The 18505-nt window shown below is 44.0% G+C and overlaps 1 protein-coding gene across 1 annotated transcript; it reads right to left on the reverse strand.

Annotated features, from left to right (window-relative positions):
- Positions 1 to 13328: 13328 nt before the first annotated feature.
- GADD45G (growth arrest and DNA damage inducible gamma) lies at positions 13329 to 15053 on the reverse strand. Its single transcript, XM_074812224.1, has 4 exons — positions 14906 to 15053; positions 14684 to 14785; positions 14375 to 14588; positions 13329 to 14003 (listed from the first exon to the last, which is right to left on the reverse strand). The coding sequence occupies exons 1-4, from the start codon at positions 14956 to 14958 to the stop codon at positions 13893 to 13895; spliced, it is 480 nt and encodes a 159-aa protein (XP_074668325.1). The 5' UTR covers positions 14959 to 15053; the 3' UTR covers positions 13329 to 13892.
- Positions 15054 to 18505: the final 3452 nt, after the last annotated feature.

An 18505-nucleotide genomic window follows, 5' to 3' on the forward strand; every position in this document is an offset into this window, starting at 1 on the left:
TGGGTAAAATATCCCTCTGTACACAGCTAATAAGTAACACAGGGCCAGATTCTGGGCAGAGGACAAATAATAATAATCAACTCTGTGAGTCTTTCCAGCATGACCCAATTTAAAGAGATCTAAACAAAGGAGCATCACCTCGCAGATGAGTGGCTCACTCCAGCTGTCGGGCTCTACTGGACACCCTTGGCATCCATCACAGCCTGTGGTCATCCTCAGCCCTCAGACCTTGCGCCACATGCAGCACATGGGGCAGGTCTGCATGAGACTTTTCTTTGTGAAGAGTAAACAGTCCCTAAGCTTATAGATAAATAACTTCCCAAACTCACTGGTTGTTTTGTCTTGCAGGGGTCACATCATTAAAGAGCTTGAAAGCTTTAAACTGTGAGCTGCAGTCACACACACACAATGGTTACGTCTCAGTTTTATGCCTCTTCCCTGTTTCATTTTTAATTTTGGCTGCATTACTGCCATGCCAGCAAAACATGCCTTTGTCTTTTTCAGCCTGAATGACTGTGTGTGTGGGTGAGTGTGCATAGTTGGAGAGACAACCCACATGCTTACAAGATAGATACATACACTTGTTGGTTAATCATCCTTGCTGAGGGGAGAGAGAGAGGACAGCAGCTGAGGTAACCATGCAGGAATGCAGAGTACCAGCACTGGTGCCACACTGAGTTTCAGCCCCCCATGCATGCTTGAAAAAATTGTAAGAACACACAGTGCAATCCTCATTAAGGTAGAAAGGGCAGACTGTACCTCTTGGAAGAGCAGTGTTCCTTTTCCTACAAAAAAGTGTGTACGGGTCCAGCTGTAAAATCAGAAACCCATTTCCCTATTTCCTGTTTCACACATTGTGTAGAAAAAATAGCTGGTACCAATGAAGGTGGGTTTTCTTGTTCTGCTTTGTTTTTTGCATTGTTCTGCTTTGTTTTTTGAAGAGAACTGCACACAGTGCTTCCATAGGGGAATCTAATACTTCAGCATTAAGACTTAGGTATTGCCTCTAATTAAAAGAACATCACAAAAGTAAACACAGAAACACTTTGCAGGAGGAACAGAAGCTAAGTAAAGCTGAAGACAACTAAACCATAAGGTAACATATTGTGAGAGGTGTTTTTATCCTACCCAATAAACAAGGACATATCTTGGCTACACCATGCCCATACCTTGCAAAATGGTATACAGCTAAGCATAGGTACTGGGTGTTTCAGATCCTTCAGCAACATGGACTGCACGGGCATGTTGCTTATAATGCAATCTGGAGGTCACAGTTCTCATTATCATACAAATAGCAGGGAAAGTCAAGGATGGGATAAATCTTGCAGGACTCTGAAGCATCCATGCAGCCTTGCAAGGAAAACAGTTGCAAGATGCCAAATTTAGCTCTCACCTCATCCATTCAATTGGACAGAGCTACCACCAAGGTAGTTTGGCCTAATGTTTACAGTTTCCTGTTAAAGTTAAGCACAGCATTGCTCCTTTTTCAGCAGCAACACACTCTGTGAATTACGTAAGGGTGGCAGTTTGCAAACCTCCTTTCAGTGGCTGCTTTCTCTCTGAGTTTTCACTCTGTAACAATATCCTGCTATATAATATATCCTGCATTAATAAACAGAGGCCCCATGATTCCTTCAGCTTCTCCAAAATTTAATATTTTTCCAGTGTCATTGCACGTTCCTGATAATGAGCAGCACTATCTGCAGAGGGAAGGTTCTTCTAATCTGTGCTGGATTTTCTGCTCCTCTCAGGATGATGCAAAAGTCAGTGGTTTCAATGTCCAAACCTGTTCTGCTAATACCTGAAAATAATGGTCAAGCAATGAAATCTCCCTGGAGAAAGGGCAGGAATGTTTCTGTTTGAGGGAATTTGTGACAACAAAAGACTGACGCTTCTCACCAAAAGGGCCAACTTAGAGTTAACTCTTGTCCAGTTTCATCCACATGTCTCTTCAAGCCACATAGCGATGACTAATACGACTAGTGTTTATGTACATGTAAAGTGATAGGGCCCAAAATAACTTTGCCTCTGTTGTATGATTTGGGAGGGAGGAAAAAAGCCTTCAGGTTTACTCAGCTTTATTTGATGTAATTTTGTCAGCTGTTGGCTCCTCAGCTTGGGACTCCTGAATACTCAGGGTGCCCTGCTTACTTACCAATACCTGAGCTGTATAAAATAATACTGTCTTAGCCAAACACCTAAAGATGAAAGCATTGCTTGGGAACAAATAGAGATGGTACTCTGCTGCAGGTAACCCTTAATTCTGTTTTCAGGCAATGGCTGCCTTTCTGTATCTTTGTTCAGGCCCACAGGTTCAGTTCAGAATTCAGGAAACAGGTTGCAGCATTTGCCTTTATAGTCTCCCTGAGGTCAGCTCAGTCTTATCACTATCAGAGGTCCTAATGCTTTTCTGTATGTAACCATACTGAGACAGTTCACTAGGCAAAGTAGGCTGAGAGCCAGTCTGGTTGGCCACCTTGCCAAGGTGTAAAGCCTATATCCCTGGAGCTCTTCAGCCCATATAAGTTAGAACAAGCCTCCAGCTGATGAAATTAGATGACACTGGAAAGCACCTGGACTGGCACCTGCACCTCAAGAACTGACATCTCTTATTTTTGTTCTATTTCCAAATTGCAAGGAATTTATACCTCTTCTTTGAACACATCCGCATCCTGGTCATAGTATACAGCTTTTCACAGAGAGCTGTCCCTGCACAATCATACCAGAAATAACCTCTTTCTGACCTATATGTAGAACTTCACTTCCAGTGTCTCTGAAGAGTTGCTGTTTATAATTTCTACATTCATCAAAGATGTTCCTCTGAATAAAGTTTATTTGTCTCTGTTCCTGTATTTTAAGACACAATAAAGTGTGTCTGCATTAATGAGATACCACCAAACCTTATTATTAATTTTTGGCAGTAATGAGGCTGTTATGGTTGCCTTTTTTTACTTCAGTGGCAACAGGAATTAAATAATTATCAAATTACTACTATCAAATGCATATATTGAACTGAAATAATTTTTCCTTAGTAAGCAGTACAGCTCTCCCTGACTTATAAAATATGGCTTAATCAGAATAAAAGGCCTTCCTTCCAGAGAAAATTAACAGTGAAGGCTTGCGGTCCCCTCATGGAAAAAGCATACTCATAGGTGTGATCATTGAACCCTTGCAATGGTATCGCTGCCTTTAAAAGGAAACAGAATACATAGCTTCCCCTTCCACTTTTCTAATGAAGAGAGGATATATGGAAGCAGACTGCAGGGAGCTGAACAGCTCCTTTCTTAGATATCTTTTTTTACTTCACCTCTAAACTTCTGGGAACTCTCTTCTTTTGTATATCTGGGTGGGTACAGTGCTTCTTCATGGACCTTTCTGATATTCTTTTGACGTGCCTGCGCACTTACCATGTGCCTGCTGCCAGTAACTGAATCTTAAGCATTCAGCCTCTAAGCAGGATATGTTGAAAATATATACTGGTGCCACAGTGCTAGGCACAGAAAGTCACAGGACTTGCAAGCTTCTTACAGGTATCACATAGAGGAAGGATCCCTATGTGCTTGTCCTTTCCTAGTACCCTTCTCTAGACATGTGCTCTTGGCTACTGACAGAAAAAAATATTAGGCTGGATGGACCTTTATTCTGACTCTGTATGGTTATGTATTTTTCTGAACTTTGTCCAGAAATCAAGCTACATTGCTCACTGTTCACATATGTGAATGCTGTAAAACATATTTTTGAATGATCGTGTATTGCTACAACATTATCTGATAGGAAGAAAACACTGATAGCATCTAAATGAAACCACAAAAGTCAAGTGACAAAGATGTGTTATATTATCTAATCCATTCTGCCAATGTACAGTATACCCTATGACTTTTTTGTGATTTTTCCAGTTTACTTTTAAAAATTGTTGTAATGCAGCACAGCAGAGTCTAGCATTGGTACCTCTAATTGGTATCTTATAGAAATAATAAATACTAAGAACTGTTAAAAAGTAAAAATACACCCCAAACAACTGTAAGTAACTAAAAGGACAGTGAATCTTTTAGCAATACTTCACATTTCAGAAATAACTTTATCTCTTTTTTCTCTTTTTTAATTATTTTTTTTTTTAAATAACAGTTTAGGCACCCATAACAGCATCAACGTTCTTCAACAGTACCTGTGTTTTACTAAATATGAGGAGCCAGTCTCTGCTTGTTGGAAGCAGAAAGTTGGTAAGGAGACACTGCAAAAGGAGAAGGGCTGGCATTAGTACTCTTTTAGCAGGGATGATTATTACAGGCAATTAGGCTACATAATTGCCCTAGGAGAGGAAATCATCTGCTGCTAAGAAACAAAGAAACCTTAGTTTCTAGTAGCAGCCCCTACCAGCTGATGTGCTGTTGCTCTGAAAGGCTTTATATAAGTGTATTTGGTAACCTCAATTGTGGGCTATATTCAGTTTTCATTTCAGTAGACAATATGCTTGTGGCAAATTAGAATATTACTGCAAACGCTGAATCAGGTGGCTGCTTTCTTCTGCACTTACCAGAAAAGGAAATTTTAACTCCAGCTTGTGGAAAGAACTTCAGCTTCTTAAGTTTTCCCCTAGTCTCCTGATATTCCCTGTAGCTTCAGGCAGTCATGGGGAACCCGTCCATGTTATGCTTTCAGCAGAGAAGTGGTTGGCTCCGTGTAGATAAATCAACTGGGCAATGGGGAGCTCTGTGAGTCTGGGACAGGGAGGAAGCCCCTTCCCCTGGGGCAGGAGAGCGGTTGGGCTGAGTGGCTTGGCCACCTCATGATCCCCGGGGTTGAAACACCCCTGCAGCCACTGCACCTTTGGCATCTCAAAGAGTGACAGCCAGTGACACATTTGCTACCTTGTCCTGCTTTTACTTCAGCTGCTGTCAAAGAGGCACTGCACAAACCTAAAAAGGGTAACCAAACCTTATAGACAGGCCCCCAGAAAGCCTGGAACAGACCACTCCTGCACAGGGAAGTTGCACAGATAGTTCTGCAGAGGCAGCAATACAGGATATGGGCCTAGAGGGGAGAAATGCAGGTTTGGGAGGTGGGGAACCAGTTCTTGCAAAATATCCTTAACCAGTCAAGGCTTGAGCAGTAACGTCAGCATTTCTGGGAGCAGAGCATGCTCCAGCATCTTCTCCGCAGGGTCCTCCTGGATGTGGCCTGCATGGGTTTATTATCATAATTAACACTGCAATTTGCTTTAAGTGACACACCACAGTAAGTTATTACTAATTCAGGTGAAGGTACGGCAAGGCCAGTCAAATGTTTACCTCATAAACAAAGCATCATATTAGCCTTCAGTTCCATGCAGATGATCACCTGTAACTTACATGATGCAGCGAGTCTGTTACGTCCATGAGCTCTGGAGCCTGGTTTCCTCAGGATGTATATCTTAACAGCTGATTGCACATGCTGCCTGACACTGTTTCTACAGCTGAAGCATTTAGAAATCCTTTCTCCAAAGAGGATTTTCTGGAGTCCTTAGTAAGTTATGAGCACACACCGCAGGCTTGGCATCAACCAGGGCACCAAGATGCTCTGGTCTATCTGGTCACCAATTTTTACAGATCTTGTAGAGCTTAGTTATTTTCAAGAGCTCTGGTCCTGTGGCCAGCTGGTTCAAAAATCCTAGTGTGGAGCTCCATATAAGGGATTCAGTGCTGCAATCACAGGTAGAGGACACCTCTTCCTGCCACCAAACTCAGTGACCTTTTCCTCAGCTAATACCTTCCACTCAGCCATATCTCTCCAGCTGTGCTTCCTTAAAAGGCAGTTTCTACTGCTTCCACATTTAGGCTAGGTAAAGCACCATTAAGCTCCTCTGGCAAACCAGGTACAGAGCAGCATGTATTTCATATTGATTAGATATGGAATAATTAGGATGTCAACACTGTGTTATACCATTGCTTTGAAAAGCACCACGTTGTGTTGCCTTTAGCTGCTTTGCAAGACAAGCTTTTGCACAACTCACTCCTTGCTTGAATAAATGCGGAGCTACCTCATCAGCTCCTGCTCCTCAGATGCCAAGTCATGAGCCCTTGATACCAGTGAATTGACACTTGTTGAGAAGCATAGCACAAGACAAATATTTCTTTGAAAACACAGCCCAGATCCCATGGGAGAAGTAGGGGTAGAGGAGGTACAACAGTTCTGAAACCCTCTGCATAGTTTTCCAAGAGTTGCTGTTGTTTTTCCACTAAGTGTCCTGCCCCATGGGAAGTGTGTAACACAGACAGACCCTCATAGCACAATATCAAGTTCATTTGTTGGTTTGTTTTTTCTATTAAAAAGTCAAGCTTGCAGAAAGTGGCAAGCCAAGGAATTCTATTCTGCAGAAGTGTTCCAGTGGTAATTTATCTTCTGACAGAAGGAGCAGAACACACAGAGACAAAATACAACACTATTTAGTGTCAAATTTGAATCATTCTGCATCTCCTTCCTGTGTATATATGTAGCGATGCTTAAGGGTGAGGCATTCTTTTGTATACACACCACAAGGACACGTGTACTGCGTTTAGGTAAATGCACTGTGTCTCTTCTGGAAATATGTCTGAATTATTTGACAAATACAACTATCATTATTAATTGCTAATATTATTTACCCATTTATTTAATTTAGCCACCTAGCTCCTCTAGCGCTTCTCAAGATTTAGCTCTAAATTAGGAATTTTGTTACATATTGCACATATCTTGAAGCAAAGAAAACCTTATAAAATTCAAAAGCATAGGGATAAAAATGTGACATCTTTCCCAATCAAACAATATTTTCACATGTGTTACAGGCCACACAGAACAGCTATGCACCTGAAAGATGTTTTAGATATTATAAAAGAAAACCAACACCACTTTTTAAAATGTATTTAAATCAAGAAACCAGATTCTGGATTGGGTCTCTTTTCAGAGAGCCACGCAGTCTACTTTTGCTTTAAATTAGACTTGCTAGCCAGGTGGGTTAGAGAGACCTGGAACAATTTTTGTCATTACATTTAATAGGCAGAGAGCATGTTTCTATTACCCATGGCCCCGAAGCACAAACAGGCACCTATTTTTAAACTTGTGAGATTCAGTCCGACTCGATGAGGCACTGAGCTATGCAAGTCTTACCCTGGCATCAGTGAGGGTGAGTAGTTCCCACCCCAGACAGGACAGGCTGTGCACAGCCCATCTATCATTTCTCTGCAGCACTCCAGGAGTAGCATGCAAATAACACAGTCATTTAGTACAAACCAAGCAGTGCTTGTTATTGCGCTCTTCTTCAGCAGTTTATTTGAAGGACATTATAGTGCTACAGAAACGGAGCAGAATGTAAGAGAGACAACATCTGTATTAGTGAAGGATACAACTGATACTTTGGAAAAAGTGAAGCCCTTTACCATCCTTCTATCTTTAACTCTATCCAACTAGCTTGCACTTCAGTCACAGCATGAAACCACCTATAATGACAGTATGCAATTTTTTAATGCATTAGCTCTTACATGCAGAAAAACAGCCTACAGTAAGGAGTTTGCTTTTGATGGAGGCAGATTTAAAGGACAGAAACGTTGTACAACAGCAATAGACATTGTCACTGGTGTAAGATTTCATAGTCTCTCATTTAGTAGCTATCATCTCCTACCGTGCAAGGAGATGCATCACCTTGTTCTTATCTATATTTAAAAAATGGTTTGTGACACTGTAACAATTTAATCCAGTGATTCAGATCTCAATGCAATTTTTTCTCTTGGGCTATAGTCCTATTCATCCTTATGTCATCTGGAAATCCTCTGCAAGTATTGTGTTCCATTATACCTACAAAAAAGGTCTGGCCACATAACAAGTGGCAACTGAAGAGGTCAGGTTCCACATCGGGGACAGCCCCTGTTTTGGCCGGCATAGGACTCACACGGTGCCCTGGCTGTCCTACAGGATAGCATGGCCATGGGGCAGGATCACCATGCATGGCCCATGGAGCCACCTGCTCCTCAGGCATAAAGGCAATGGGGCAGGCAAAGCTGTCCTGACGCTGCCAGTTGGGCAGTGCTGGTCTATTACAAAAAAAAAAAATCTTTGGCAACCACTTCTAGAAATAGTCCCATTCATCGTTCTTGCCTCAGAAACAATTAAGTTCAGCAAGCTGCTGCCAAAGCAGATTTTTAACCCTGTTAATTCAAGAGCATGCAATTGTTTAAAACAAATTGGTATGTGTATTACACTAAAATCTCTTCTTTTGTGAAAAGTAGGCCAACGTATTTCTCTTCTTTTATTGCCAAGACTTGCCTGTTTATTCTTAATCAACAAATAATTGTGCTGTATGTACCTCAAGTGTGGTCCCATGAACTGAATGCTCAAAAGCAGCTGGAAAGCATTAGATGGTCCCTTAGAGTATGTCCTCTGTCTTGGTTTCTTCCAATAGAAATCCTGTTTTCATGCTCCAACTCTGTTCTGCCATGTGAACCAAAGCAGGTTCACAGGTGAAGATCCACAGATTAATTTCAGCCACCCAACTGATGCGAGCTAAAACACTTAGGCAGCTGTGCCCTACAGTACGCATTCTTAAGCAGAGGAGTAAAGCCCGGAGTATGGTACGTAAGTTTATGGCTACACAGCTAGATAAGCTGATTGGTTGGAGAGTTTAGACTCTGGGCTCCCAGCTGAGCATATAGGTATCTGAATGTACCTAGTAGGTATCTGATTGAGGTGCCTTGTTTCTGGAAGACAAATGTGCAACTTTGGGCTTTAATTACTTGTTTAGGCATTTAAATAGAAATTACTAAGCACCATGCTTCTGGCTGGGTTCAGTAGGATGTGAAAGGTAGGCTGCTATAACTTAGGTGCCCCAAAGTAGGGAGTAAGAAGCAAACCTTAGATTCACTACTCTGAAAATTCTTAACTTCATGGTGTGGCGAGACAGTAAAAATTGCTTCTGCTACTGAAATTCATCTTGGGTGTTTTTGTTAAATTTTATCACTATTCTGCAATGGATTACAGCACATGGGCCTGTCTACAGAGAGTTATAACAGTTCTTCTTGAAACAAAGGGTGGCTTTTTTCTCATCAGTTGTAGCACACAGGAAATATTAAATCAGTCGGTAAACCTCTTGTTGTATCTCTATAGCTAGTTTTGAATCAGCAGTGTGCACTCATGCTAAGTTTTCAAAGTCATAATTTCAAAGTAATGTCAGTTCTACAGAGACGATTAGACACACAGAAGAAAATAATTTTGTGTTCTTTCCACATATAAAAATCAGAAAATAAGCATGACAAAATAATCATATGCCATTGCAGTGGGAGATTGGAGGAGATTTTATAACCACCATAAATGTTATGTCCGGGATCTGATTATACTTTTAAAGACACCAATACTTTAATACTTCACATACATTCCAATATTCTGAATGCTGTGTATAAGGATCTCTTACTGCAGGACAATGAAGAATAATAGGAGTATTCACTCATTCAGTATGAAATAATTACACACGAAGTATTAACTCAGCTTTTCCAATACCCTATCATTTCACGCTCAGACTTTACAAAGTGAGTAAATCATACCTGCCATGATGAAATGGATAAGGAATGAGCAGGAATGAGAAGCCATTTTCATAAAAACCTCTAGAAAAAATGGCTCTGGTGAGGCATATGTACTGTCTGTACAGCTCCATCCCTCTGCCAGGCTTGGTTTCTGCCACTGTTGCTTTACAATGAATGGGGTCCCATGGATGCATAGTCATGAGCACAGCTGTCCACCATGTGTGTCCTTACAAGGTATACAATATTCATATATCCTTCTCCACACATCTATCATGCTCACACATGTGATGACATTTGTTTCCACTGGTAATATACTGTCTGTATGCTAGCCGTGGTTTAACCTGGGCACACACTGCTCTTTACTCCTGATGACAGGGGATCTGAGAGCTGGAGTTAACAGATTTGTTGACACGAGCCAGGTTTCCCTTGTGTCAGACAGTGGTGCTATGGCACGTTTCTGCCACTAGCGTTTTTGCAAAGATTGTCTCCTTGCAGAACATGGATTAATTCAGCCTCCACCTACAAATAAAACTCCACCAGTCTGCAGAACTCTAAGGCTGCAAAGAGGGCTTGTCAGCTCTTTCCCTGAGCATCCAGTGCTATAAACACTGTCTGAGCAGATCATCTAGCATATGCATAGATTTTATGCAAACATTATTCTGTGCAGCAGTTTGCCTGCCTCTTTCTAATATACTTTTTGTTATCTTCCTTTTTGTATTTCCTACGCAACAGGAAAGAGAAAGCATTGTTAACAACTGTATCCTGTGTGCCAGTATGCATATATATATATCCTGACACAACAATAAAGCAGTTGACTCAATATAGCATATACTAAAAGAGTCAGGCATCTAAAGAGAAGATCACTATCTATAACTGCAAGAGAGAGAAAAGTAAAGTGATGCACAGAAGTGTAATAGGAAGAAAACAGCATTAAAAAAAGGAAACAGCATATGAGGGGAAATTCCTGTCACTCAGCACAATTAGATGGTGAAATAGATATTCAGGCAGAGAAACATAAACCCATCACTCAAAAAAAAATTTAAATGACACTTTATATATCACTTCGTTTTTAAAAATGTACTTAGAAGTACAGACAGCACAACACAAATGTCTGTTATAATATTTAAATACACAGCTTTGTTCACCTAGTGGCACACAAGTGAAGGGCTTGATGGAAAGCAGACCTTCAGAAGCAGAGCCAGAAGCACCACTGCTCTGTGGCTCCACTGAGTGTCCTGCACTTCCTACTGTGTCTCTAGGTTGGCCCATGTCCTGGAGAACAACCTGTATTATTAATAACTATTAATCTCAGTCTCCTCCCCAGAGCACCCTGATGTGGCCCACCATGGCACAAAGCAAGTCAGCCAGTGAAGACTGCGCAAGCACAGCTGGGATGTAGGCACCTCGGCAGAGCTCCCAGCAGTCCTTGCCAGCCCTGCAAACCCGTAGTGCCCCTGTCCTGGTCACTTCTGCTTCCTGGGAACATGAGGTGCATGGCACTCACTGCTCGCAGGCACGCGAGGTTACTGTTCCTGCCCTCCAGATCCCCCAGATCCCTGACAAAACACCCTGAACATCTGGTGAGCCAACCAACATCTCCAAAACAGCTGTCTCCACCACAGTGAGAAATACCAAGTCTACTGTCTATCTTTACCAGCTGTATAGTCGCTCCTTCCACAGTTATATATCTGAGCACATAAAGATGCCAGCTGATGAATTTTTTCTACATTAAGCAGTGTTGATCATTACAGATATATGCAGCATCACATAACTTGCAAGTTACAGCTGCCTTTGGTTGCAGCACTGTATTAACATCTGCAGGCTAACTCTCTTTAATACTATGCCCGTTACAGCGTATCTGCATTGAGCCAGAATGGATTTCAAGGGGAATTGTACCGGTCACTAAAATACGAAATTGTGTAACTCTTATGAGGCACAGCTTACAGCTTCACAAAGCTCCTGGGGAGATGAAGGTCAGCCTCTCATCTTCTAAGGGAAAAGAGGCAACATCCTCACAAGTGTATTTTGGTGTTGCCTCATTAATTTCATTGTTTGTTGCACAATATATTTCTTCCATAAAAGCTGGAAAGTTAAACTTCCTACTGGGTACAACTATCTATGCCTACTGCCTCAACTAACAAATCAATCGCACTTCTCTGCTATATTTTAATTGTATACATAATTGTATACGTGCTTGAGAATTTCCTTCAATCTTCTCAGGGTTTTGTTTAAACCACTCAAGGCTGTAAAGTAACGCTTACACTTTACATAAAAGTTGATTTCAGGACAGTTCACTTTAACCTGTTCTTGGCTCTGAGTACTGATTAGGCCTCAAGCAAAGAACAGAAATACAGCTGGTTTCCCAGCTGTAAAACTGTTGAAAATGAAGAAACCTGCATTTGTTAAGGGAAAAATATAAAAATGTATAATAAAGCATCCAGACTTGATATATTCTATGTATCAATGCAATTGCCCTAAAGGCAGTTTCTGTTATCACAGCTGCCAAAGCTGTTTATTCTCTTAGCTTCTCTGTGTGACTTTCTCAAAGTTCTAGAGCAGACAGCAGCTGATGAGGGCAGGTTCGGTAGAAAAACAGCCTGTGCAGAAATTCCAGTATCTTAAGTGCAAGAAGGAACATTTGCAGAGGTCTGAGGCCCCTATAGTTTTTGCTTCAGTCTAAATTCTGGTTACATTGCCATCCTACAGCCTCTCACAACACAGTAACAAAGGCCAAGCAGTGCTAGATACCTCCTATACAAGGGAGCGTATTCCAGGAATGTTGGAGCTGAATTTGAACTTCCCTTATCAGGAACAATGAAACCCAGAGCAAGCAGCTTCCCAGAAACCACAACTGTTCAAGATACCCCATGTAGAAATGACTACTTTTCAGCAAGTGCCACTGTCAATCACTGCAAGCTAGCCTAGAGGAAATGTAATTGTGATAACTGAGTATTTTTAGTGTCTATAGAGGAAGTGAGTAGTTTAGCTTTCTTGCTCTCTGGAGATCATTACCATGCCATTTTAATGTCAAGTCCTGGAGCACACATATAGATTGTGCACAGAAATGGGGTAATATTTTCCCTTTTAACATAAGGACATATCAGCTGACCCATATTAACTTTTCCACAACAGGATCTCTGAAAAAGGACACACCATCTTAAAATTGTTTTGGACTTAATTTGGTGTTGTCATGCAATTAGGTTTTGCAAAATTGGCTTCTGGAGTGACAGCTTCTATTGTTAGAGCATATGGCAATCAGAGAACAGCTTGTGGCAGATGTGATATTCATTCACTATTAGCTAGTTTTAGATTTAACTATGTCATGCTAATCAAAGCAAATGTTAGATGCATTTGACATCTAAGGGGTTTTGCAGCTCCCCCTTAATGTTTAAGCTGCTTCTGTCAAGTGGGAACACTGCAGCTTTGAATAAGTCTTACTAAGTCACATTTATGAACTAATGATGCAATTTACTGGAGGTCTGTATTCCAAAAATCCATGTTTCTAACAAGTATTGTGTTCCTTCAGTAGACTACAAAGACCACCTATTACAATATGTGAGCTCATTAAGCATGCAGCTCCTTAGTCTTGCAAGCTGTTGCGATAAGCAGCTGTTGCATGAGGGTGAAAGGTTGAATTATCAACTTGGACAGCACAACTCCTCATTCAGCTGGCCCAGGACAGAACATATTTGAGCAATAGCTCCATTACTGTGGAGTATACCTTTGACTACAGCACATCAGCAAAACATCAGTGGTATTTCAGTGACATGCTTCCCCACCCAGTAAGCAAGACACTCCCAGAAATTAATTGTCAAAAATTTATTATGAAAGCTTCAATAGCAGCAAATACTTCAATAAAAATTATTGCATTATTAAACCAGTTCTGCAGAGTGACCCAAGAGGCCTGTTGAAGTCTGTCCACTTTAGAGTCTCTGTATTTGTCTTAGTAACCAGTCCCTGGTAGTCCACCAAATATTGAAACTTTCTTTGTGTTTCATAGACAGTACCAACAGTTCCTAGTTACAGTACTCCGTCTAGTCCTTCTGGAAAGTTTTGGCCCACTTCCCCCAACTTTCTTTCTGCCTTCTGAAACAGCTCCACTTGACCAGGAAACTCACAATACTTCTTTCAGTTCCATGGTATGTCAGCCTCTCCATGGTTGCAGCCTACTGAGGCTCGCTGGTGAGGTGAGCTGTTCTCCTCTTTCTCCTCCGTAAGAGCCCACTGCATGCCAGTCTGAGTGACTTTAATCCAGTCTCTTGACCAGGCTAATCCATGGAATCAGCAGCTTGTTGCACACTTCGGTGAACCCACACCACGTTGAGAATGCAACAAAGGTTTCAGCCTCCCCAATGCACTGGGTCACCATCACTCAGGCAGGGTGATAGTTGGCACCCAGTCATTCACATTTCGGCTCTCTTCACAAAACAAGTTCAGCTTTTCCAGAGCTGGGTCCTTCCAGCCGTCTTCAGTCGGGTTCTGTCAGAAAGAAAAAAGAGAGCACACCATGAGTGCTGCTCACCAGCTGAGGTCATCACAATATTTACAGAAGCATTAGCTTAGGAAGCAAGGCATTTTCAAACAGCTTCTCTGCAGGAAGCAGAGATATTACCCTTGTGGACAACAGAGGAAATCCAGTTACGAGCAGCGTAGCCTACTATTACTACTCAGCTGACTTGCTGTCTAGAGTGTGCTGAGCCCCCTTTCCTCGCCCAGAAGAGGATCTGGCTACCAGTGGGACATGGGGCCACCCTGACAGTCTCTAACCATCCCGTGCAGAGGCTGGTAGCGCAAGCACAGCCCTGGAGGACAGCACACCGAGCACGGCTCGCCTCCTTCAAGACACCCACCGTGATGAGGATGCAGTGGAGGTCCCGTGGCTCCCCAGACTCCTCGCTGGGCCCCACGATGGCAGCCAGCTTGGCCACGTCGTTCACCCGCACGATGTCAATGTCATTCTCGCAGCAAAAGGCCTGGATCAGGGTGAAGTGGATCTGCAAGGCAATGTCTCCCTCGTCCTCCTCGTCCGTGGCCAGCACGCAGAAAGCAACGTTGTCGGGGTCGCTGCGAGAGGGAAGCGGCGCGTTGAGCTTCGCGGTCAGCCCCGCAGCCCCCGCGCCCCGCCGGGCGGCCTCCCGGCCCCCGCCCGCCGTACTTACACATTCATCAGCTTGGCCGACTCGTAGACGCCGGCGGTGAGGCAGCCGCGCCGCTGCGCCGACACCAGCAGCTGGTGGAGGGCCTTGCCGGCGCCCTGCATCCTGCGCGCCGGGAGAGAGCGGACAGTCAGCGCGGCGCCGAAACCCTCCCAGCGGCCGCCCGCTGCCCCCGGCCCCGCAACGGCCCCCAACCCACCCGCGCCGGCCGCCGCCCGCACCTACCAGTCGTGGCCCGCAGGCACACGCTCCTGCCCGTGGAGCTCCTCCAGAGTCATAGCAGCGGGTCCCCACAGCTCGGCGGTGCCCGGCGACCGCTCCCCGCTCTCGCTCGCCGCGTGCTCCCGGCGCGCGCTGAGGCAGGGGCACGCCGGCCGCCCTCTTTATAGTCCGCGCGGCGGCGGCGCCGGCAGCGGGCGGCGCCCCCTGCCCCCCCATTGGCCGGCGGGGAGAAAGGGGCGGCTTTATCATGCTAATCGGCGCGTGGAGGGGGAGCGGGCGGCTCGTGCCGGGAGGCCACGTGGGGAGGGAGCGGGGCAGGGGCGGGCACAGGCGCATACGCCACGCCCCGCCACGCCCCTCCGGGGGCAGCGCTGCCTGCGCACCGCCCGCTCGCCGGGCGTGAGCTGGGCTGTGCCCAGCTGCCGGCCCTCCCCGTGCCGGCGGGTTTAGCCACTGGAAAGTAGAGAGGCGACTTCTGTCCAAGACTCGGAACTGAACATCCAAGCAGTGCAGGGGGGAAAAGAAAAAAGAAAAAAAAAAAAGAAGATTTTTATCGATATGTTTTCAACAAATGCAGGCGCCAAGTCTTGCTGTCGGGAAGGGACAGCCCTTGCAGCCACCCAGGCTGGGGAGCGGTGGAGAAGGCTCTGGGGCCACAGTGGGCAGCGATCTGGGCATGGCCAGCAGTGGCCTTGGCCACAACGAAGGCCCACTCTCTCCTGGGCTGTATGAACAGAAGCATGGCCAGTCGGTCGAGGGAGGAGATAATCCCCCTCTGCCCAGCACTCAGGAGACAACAGCTCTGTAGTTTGTCAGGTTTTGGCACCCCCAGCAGAAGAAACACATCAATAAACTGGAGCAAGTTCAGATGAGGGCATCAAGGGCACCGAGGTGTCCTGGGCTGCAGCATTGTCCTGTCCTGCAGGCTGAGGGGCAAGGGCTGGTTCAGCCTAGGGAAGGCACTGTTCAGGGGGCACCAAAGAACAGCCCTCCAAAGCCTGTGTGTCTGTCATCAAGAAGACAGGGCCAGGGTCTTCACAGCAGTGCCTAGTGGGCAAGACAAGAGACAATGGGAATAAGTTGAATTGGGAGGCTGAGACTCTTTTCCCCCTGAGGACAGTTGAACAGTGGAGCAGGCTGATTGCCCAGGGAGGCTGTGCAGGCTCCATCCTTGCAGGGTTGCAATTCCCAATGGGACAAAGCCCTCAGAGACCTGTTCTGAGCTCCCTTGTGACCCTGCTGCAAGCAGGAGACATCCTGAGATCCCTTTTGGGCTGTATTGTCCTATGATACTATCATTTTAAAATTTTTTTTCCCAGCAAATAGGGATTTTTTTTCAGTTAAGCTTTATTAAAAGTAGATCTAATTTGGATAGTAACATGAGCTCGAATGTGTCCTTTAAAATTAATTGTGTGATTTGCGTGTATGATTGCTGAACTTAGATCTGAACCTGTTTGTCAGCAAACCAAGCAATAGTAAAATAAGTTTTTCCCACTGTGAATGAGTACTGTCTAAATATTAAAGGGCAAATCACTTTCCAAGTCCTTTCAGTCTCTTGACATCTCAGTTCAGGCTGCCAGAAGTACTCCTCCACCGAGTAACAGCTTCAGACCAGCACCAAGTCATTTCATATAGGTTGTGGAGAGCCACCGTGAGGCAGACCTATGTCTGTTGCAAACTTGCAAACCGGACCGAGTCCAGCAGGTTGCACAGAGAGAGCTCTGTAACCTCTCACCCTCGTTACTCCCTTGCCTCCCATCATATCATCCTCTTTCAAATGAATTTAAACCCAGAGCCTGGGAATGTCCTTTCCAGTACTTTGCTGGGAGTCCTAGATCAATCACAGCTTGTCTGTGACTTGCTGTACGGTTTGCTCTGTCTGCTTAGTAGTTTCAGCCTCTTTGAGCATCACAATTTCACAAGTGCTCCTCAAATTGAGCCATTTCAATGGCTTGCTGTGCTTCTGCTTCCAGTTGTTTCTAGTTAGTGTCCCAGGCAAAGCTACAGGTGACAGCACTGGACCCTGCAGTAATCTCTTAGTGAGCTTCCATTTTAAACTGATGACAACAGCAGGGTCTGCCAGATACATCCAACATCTCTGAGAACCTATCTCTGGCTATTTCTACAGAGATCTCAGGACTGGGGAGACAACTCTTTGTTGTAATCACCAATTCTCAAGCCTAACAATCTTTTTCACCCTACTAACATGCAAAGGCATTCTTGACTTGTAAACCACCAGTGACCTGGCACACTGAATTTGCTTGAGCAGGGTATAAATTCTTGGTTTGTTTTCTTTAAAAAATATGTGGTAAGTTTTCAGAAAATTATCTCCTGGTCCATATTCATGAAATGACAATTGTCTTCACTTGTTGGAATGAGCTGAGTGTATGTAGCATGTACCATTCATTCTCAAGAGGTAAAAATCCATCATATGTCTGCTTCTTTTTTTTTTTTTTCTCTAAATATATATATGGGGAGGAATGCAGAAGAATAGCTGGAGTGGTAAACGGAAGCTTTAGGTTTTCTCAGGAAATTGGGTTAGACACACTAAATGGTACATCTCTTATAAGTATTGAAGGACCTGTTTCTGATGTACTACAGTTTCACTGCATGATGAAATAGGTGGAAAATCCAGCACTGACTCAGAGCTTTGAAAGATGCTGATATTAACTATGACTTTGATGAGTTTCCCATTACAGTGGATATTAAAGTGACTTAAAATGGATCAAAATTAGTAGGCCAAAGTAACTCATAGTGGACAACAGTGCATACGTAGTAGTATAATATATGTAAGTACCTAAATAATGAACTGATACATGAAACCATATTAACACGTTAATCCTTTCAAATGCAAGCTTCCAGTTTTGGCTCAATGACACAGCACCCTGGAGTTAGGGCTTCTTGTCATCACAGTCTTCAGTTTGACCCATTATTCCTGGGTCTCCTAGCACAGGTGGTGCTGAAGGCTGCAAAGCATTACCAGACCCCTGATCCAGCTTATTTCAAACCACAGTATCAACACCAGGCCTCCAATGCAGAAAAGAGGTGCAGGAAGGAGAGCTGTCCCTGCCCTAGGTCCTGTCCCCATTTTGAAGGCGTCAGCTTTGCAGACATGGTACCTTTGATGTCTAGTAAACAAACTGAACTTTAGTGGAGGTCAGGCTCCACTGCTTGCTTTCTTAGTCTTTTCATCCTGTGTTTTTAATATATCCATGAAAGAAAAGAAAAAAAAATAAAGAAATGAGACATCGTTTTTGTTTTTCAGCATTCCTGGTCATGAATACTAGAGTAAGGGTGCTGAATGTCCCACCTGAAAGTGGAAGTTACACCCTCCATTGTCACAGAACACTTGAGCACGCTTAGGCATACTTAAGTGTCCTCATTATGCTTGTGTTCCAAATACTGAACATCAAATTTCACTTCTGTAAATGCAGATCAGTATAATCTATGCATTTGATGGAAAACTGGTAGGCACCAGACCACTGGTGGAGCAGCTGTTGAGTGCTTTAAGCCGTCCTGTGGTTTTAGGGGGAGAGGGGGGCACACTGACGACTATCACATGGCAACAGTGCTCAGACATGAATAAATGCATTTTGCCGTTAT

This window comes from Strix aluco, chromosome Z (assembly GCF_031877795.1).
Source record: "Strix aluco isolate bStrAlu1 chromosome Z, bStrAlu1.hap1, whole genome shotgun sequence".
Taxonomy (NCBI): Eukaryota; Metazoa; Chordata; class Aves; order Strigiformes; family Strigidae; genus Strix; species Strix aluco.